The sequence below is a fragment of the Limanda limanda genome, chromosome 8 (assembly GCF_963576545.1).
Source record: "Limanda limanda chromosome 8, fLimLim1.1, whole genome shotgun sequence".
Taxonomy (NCBI): Eukaryota; Metazoa; Chordata; class Actinopteri; order Pleuronectiformes; family Pleuronectidae; genus Limanda; species Limanda limanda.
Window position 1 is genome coordinate 16,728,858 of NC_083643.1, and position 4,960 is coordinate 16,733,817.

At 42.8% G+C, this 4,960-nt stretch overlaps 1 protein-coding gene across 1 annotated transcript; it reads left to right on the top strand.

The window, feature by feature from the left end:
* The first annotated feature begins 2,370 nt into the window (after positions 1 to 2,370).
* Positions 2,371 to 3,558, top strand: LOC133009691 (leucine-rich repeat-containing protein 10B). The gene has a single exon (XM_061077227.1). The coding sequence runs from the start codon at positions 2,371 to 2,373 to the stop codon at positions 3,556 to 3,558; it is 1,188 nt and encodes a 395-aa protein (XP_060933210.1).
* The last annotated feature ends 1,402 nt before the right edge of the window (positions 3,559 to 4,960 follow it).

Genomic DNA, 4,960 nt, shown 5'->3' on the forward strand with positions numbered 1-4,960 from the left:
AAAGTATCATATTTTTGTTATATAATATTATTGTTGTGCATTATTTTCGGATTGTTGTTAATGATACATTTCCCTAGTATTTTAATGTTAAGCTGAATCAAGTTTTTTGTTCTTTTATATACTGTTTAATAGCATAAATGTACCATTTTGTATCTATCTATCTATCAATCAATCTATCTATCTATCTATCTATCTATCTATCTATCTATCTATCTATCTATCTATCTATCTATCTATCTATCTATCTATCTATCTATCTATCTATCTATCTATCTATCTATCTATCTATCTATCTATCTATCTATCTATCTATCTATCTATCTATTTATCCATCCATCCATCCATCCATCCATCCATCCATCCATCCATCCATCCGTACATCCGTCCATCCTTCCATCCATCTATTGCTATGCAAGAGAGGATACCATTGTAAATAGTGGGGTCCACCATATCTAACAAGCAAACTGCAGTTAATAATTTAAAAACAATATTGACTGGCTTATTTTAAAAAGTTTAAATCCCACAACAGGACGATAAATGAAATGATCATGAAACATCTGTGTATCTGACAATAATGTTAAACCAAAGCCGTCTGGTTCTTGTGTCAGGTGGAAGAACACTGTGAGCGTTGACAGCCGTTTACATGTTATCTTTGTGTCTGTTCTGTGTCAGAGCAGGGACGTTACATGAAGGCTGTCGTCACAGCTTTTTAATATGTCTATAAAAACCTGCTGAAGGTAATGTCACTGGCTGCAGTGTTTGATACAAACCAGTGCTGGAACGACCATCTTTGGAGGTCCAGGAGACCTTTAACAATGTGTCATTGTACGATTATATATTTACAGTAGTGGTAGAATAATGCAGATTCCTATTCTAACGTAAAGTAGAAGCAACAATACTTCAATGTAAAAATGTGTGGGGTGTATAGTTTTGATGTTATGAGTTATGATGATGCTGGTCAAGGTGGATTTTAGATTTTAAGCTTTTTGACCAAAGACCATTGTCAAAACATTGTGAGAAAAATAAAAGAAAATACAAGGAGTTGAGTCAAACAATTTAAAGAAAAAGGACTTTCTTCAAGTATATACTGAAATTTATGTGCAATTCTAAAATGCATTAGAAGGAGAAACAATACAAATAGCATTGTGGCAAGTTTTATTTCTGTATTGCATTTCTATATTCAAACTAAATGTGATTTTAGTCTTATAGTTTGTTGTCAAGCCTGCCAATATCCCATCCTATAATTTATATATGCCATATCATATAACCTTAATTCTATAACCTTATATCTAAGGTATATAACCTGTATATAACCTGTTTTCTATATAATTCAGTTACCTTTGTTATTGGAGAACGTTTCATTATATGTAGAGTTCAATCTACTAAATAGTGCATCACAAAACAAATGCTATGTTTTATATTCAAATATATATAAATATTCATTATAAGGTTCAATCTGCAAAGTAACCAATATTTATGTTCAACAAATTTCACTTGAAGAAATGTCTAACATACAAAAGATGCGAGATAGACAACTTCCAAAACACACACACACACACACACACACACACACACACACACATGCATGCACGTTACTGACCATGTGATGTGAATGCCCCCTGCTCCTGTTACAGAGGAGGAGGGGAGGCAGCAGTTGGTTGTAAACCTTCCTGCTGATGGAGAGAAGCGGCCAACATCAGCCGCAGAGTCACTTTTCTCTTTCTGCAGCGTGGACTATAAACTTCTTGCACCGGCCTCTAACGGGGGAAGCAGCTGCATTAACTCAGGGACAGACTTCCATCATCTGCGTCTCTCTGCCGTCGGCCAGGTCACTGAGCTGTGGGGTAGTGGGGGGGTTGTGGGTTGGGGGGAGTGAAGTGACTATCTGTAAAGTGGCACTTTTTCCCTGCTCTGATGGAGAGAGCGGAACGGGTGAACAGGTGACCTCGGAGCTGAGCCTTATCTCTGTCTGAAAGCCTGGAGGTGAAGAGGAGAAGGTGAGGACTGCAAGAATCCATTTCTACTCAAAATTCAGCTGTACTCTGTTGACCTCAACTAGCAGCATTACTATTATTATTATTACTACTATTATTACTATTATTACTACTACCATTATAAGGACTCTAGACTTAGTTAGATATTTTCCATGATGCAGCACTAGATGGAGGGACAAATAGAAACCTGACACACTGCTGTGCCATGGCTGACCGAGGGTTAATCGGCCCGGACCATGATGTCGTCTGCAGCCGATGGGTTCAATGACACAACAGCAACAGCTCCCATGCGGAGGGTTAACTTGTCACAGACACTACCTCATCATATGACTCTGCCCTGACTCACATTGCAGTCAGGGTCCTGCAGGTCACAAGCATGGGCAACTCCTCTGGGAAGGAGGAGGGAGGAGAAGAAGAAGAGGAGGGGGGCAAGGAAGGCGAGGAGACAGAAGTCAAGGAGAAAAAGAAGGAGCAGGAGGTGGAGGTCGAGGACGAGCTCCCGATGGGGGTAGAGGAGTTGCTGGAGAGCGACGACCCCGTGCTGGACTTGAGCTACCGTAAATTCAAGCGCCTGCCGTCACGTGTGTGTGAACTGATGCACCTGGAGAAGCTGTACGCTTGTGGAAACCGCCTGCGCACTCTGCCGGAGGGCACCTCCCAGTTGCAGGGTCTCCGGATACTTGCCCTCGACTTCAACAAGATGGAGGACGTTCCTCCGCCTGTCTTTCAGCTTACTAGACTCACTCGCCTCTACCTGGGCAGCAACCGGCTGATGACCCTCCCGCCTGAGATGAAGAACCTGCAGAGTCTGCGCTGCCTGTGGGTGGAGAGCAACTACTTCCAGACGTTTCCACGGGAGCTCTACGACCTACCCAACCTCAAGTCCCTTCAGATCGGGGACAACCGGATGAAGACGTTGCCTTCTGACCTGTGGCGTATGGAGGCTCTGCGGGGATTATGGCTCTATGGGAACCGCTTTGATACCTTTCCAAAAGTCCTGCTGCGCATGGAGAACCTGGAGATCTTGGACCTCGACCGCAACAAGATAACAGAGTTTCCCAGCCTTAAGCGTCTCAAATCCCTGCGCCTGTTCTCCTACGACCACAACCCGGTCAAGGAACCTCCCAGAGTGGGTGTGGAAGTGCTGGTAGTGGGGGAAGGGGCCGCAGAGTTCTTAGAGGAACGCGAAGCCAGGATTGAGAGGCTACGAAAGGCCGCAGAGGAGGCGGCAGAGGAATTAGCTCTGGCGGGTGAGGAGCCTGTGATTCATGGCATCCTGAAGAACAGCAGCTCGAAACAAGCCCCAACTGACGCTGCTGCCGTGGAGGATGCAGATGTTCAAGAGGGAGAGCCGATGGTTGAGGAGGAGGAGCTGGAGAAGGGGGAAGGGGAGCTGGCGTTTCTGGAGTACGATGCAGCCGAGCTTGAATATGACGAAGAGGGTGTTGAATACGAGACAGAGGAACTTATATGTGAAGGAGATGGGTTTGAATATGAGGGAGAGGAGCTGGAGTACGACAGGGTTAACATGGACTATGAGTATGAGGAAGAGGAGACGAGATGAAGGAGCATGAGCAACCCCTCATGCATCCACACGATCTGCAGGCAGGTGGAGGACAGAAAACCCAAACAAGTTTTTAGGGCAAATATGGGACTTTCCAAGCCTTGCTGCTAATTTCTAATCCATAATGTGAAAGTAAAGTTGGGCATTGTGATAGTGATGCAAATTATCAAATCAGAGCAGGACTCAGATGACTTGAGTGTGTTTGTATTCAGTGTGTATGTGAGGGTTGTTTTCTGAGTGTACACAGGAGACCAGGTCTTCAATTATTAAATATTGATTTCTTTGATGAAGTCAGTGTCAATCATTTACCGGAAAGCAAATGCACCACCTTCCATTTCAGCCTGTGGCCTGCATTAAAGTGAGGAAGAAGGAGCATCATGTTAAGTTATGCTAAGTACATAGGTTCCACAATAAAACAAAACACTTTTCACTTTTATCGACACCACTTTATCACCAAATATCAGGACTCGTGCAAAAAATATTGTGCAAGAAACTGTGTCCATTCTGACGAGAGAACAACACAGAGCTGGAGGAAGTGCCTCACTTGTGGAGGAGGGAATGTTTAGTCATAGTCGACTGGACCAGGCTGGTTCCATCTGTTATTCAAAGGGATTTCGTGGTTAAACATTTTTTATCCAGAGGGTAGTTTTTTTTTCCCTTTTATTCTTGTAATCTTATCACTTATTTCGCATGAAATTACAACTAAATTCTCATAATATTGACTTTTTCGTGTTAAATTATGGCTTGATCTCATGACCTTCTTCCCCGTTAGATCATCACTTTATTCTCATAATATTACAACATTATTCTATAAATCTTTTATTTTCTTCCCATGGCCCTAATCTTCTGTCGACACACTGTAGTATTTCCACTCTTCATGGTCAGTGTCTGTTTTATGTGCACCTCGGCTTAACCTGCTGCTATTTTTATAACCGATTGGATTTACATTTCCAAACTATTTATGACATGCTAAACACAACCCCCCCACTCAAACTCTGTCAGTGTTGTGTAAGCAGTCCTGTGACAGCCACTGCCAAGAAAGAGAGGGAGACCAGCAGGATTATTACAGCGATGAATAGCTGGGGTGTCTCACCATAAAAGGTGCATAAGGAGGCTCCAAACATGTAGAGCATGAACAAAATTGTTTTCTATTCACTTAAAAAAACTGAAGGCCTCTGCAGGTCAGACAGCGAGGTGCGACATGACCTTTGTATTCTACTTTTTGTCGACGACTGCACCTTTTCTACCTCCATCTCTAACATGAAGCAGGCCTGGCCCTTGTTCTCCTCTCATCTCTGCACTCATTATTCATGTCATATGTAATATAATCCTCCTTCCCTCCACATATCCTTTTCACATATCTCATTGAAAGAGTGAAATATTTATCCCCATACTGAAATAT

What these genes read in the sequence shown, in the direction of transcription:
- LOC133009691 (XM_061077227.1), top strand. Translation starts at nt 2,371, where the DNA reads ATGGGCAACTCCTCTGGGAAGGAGGAGGGAGGAGAAGAAGAAGAGGAG.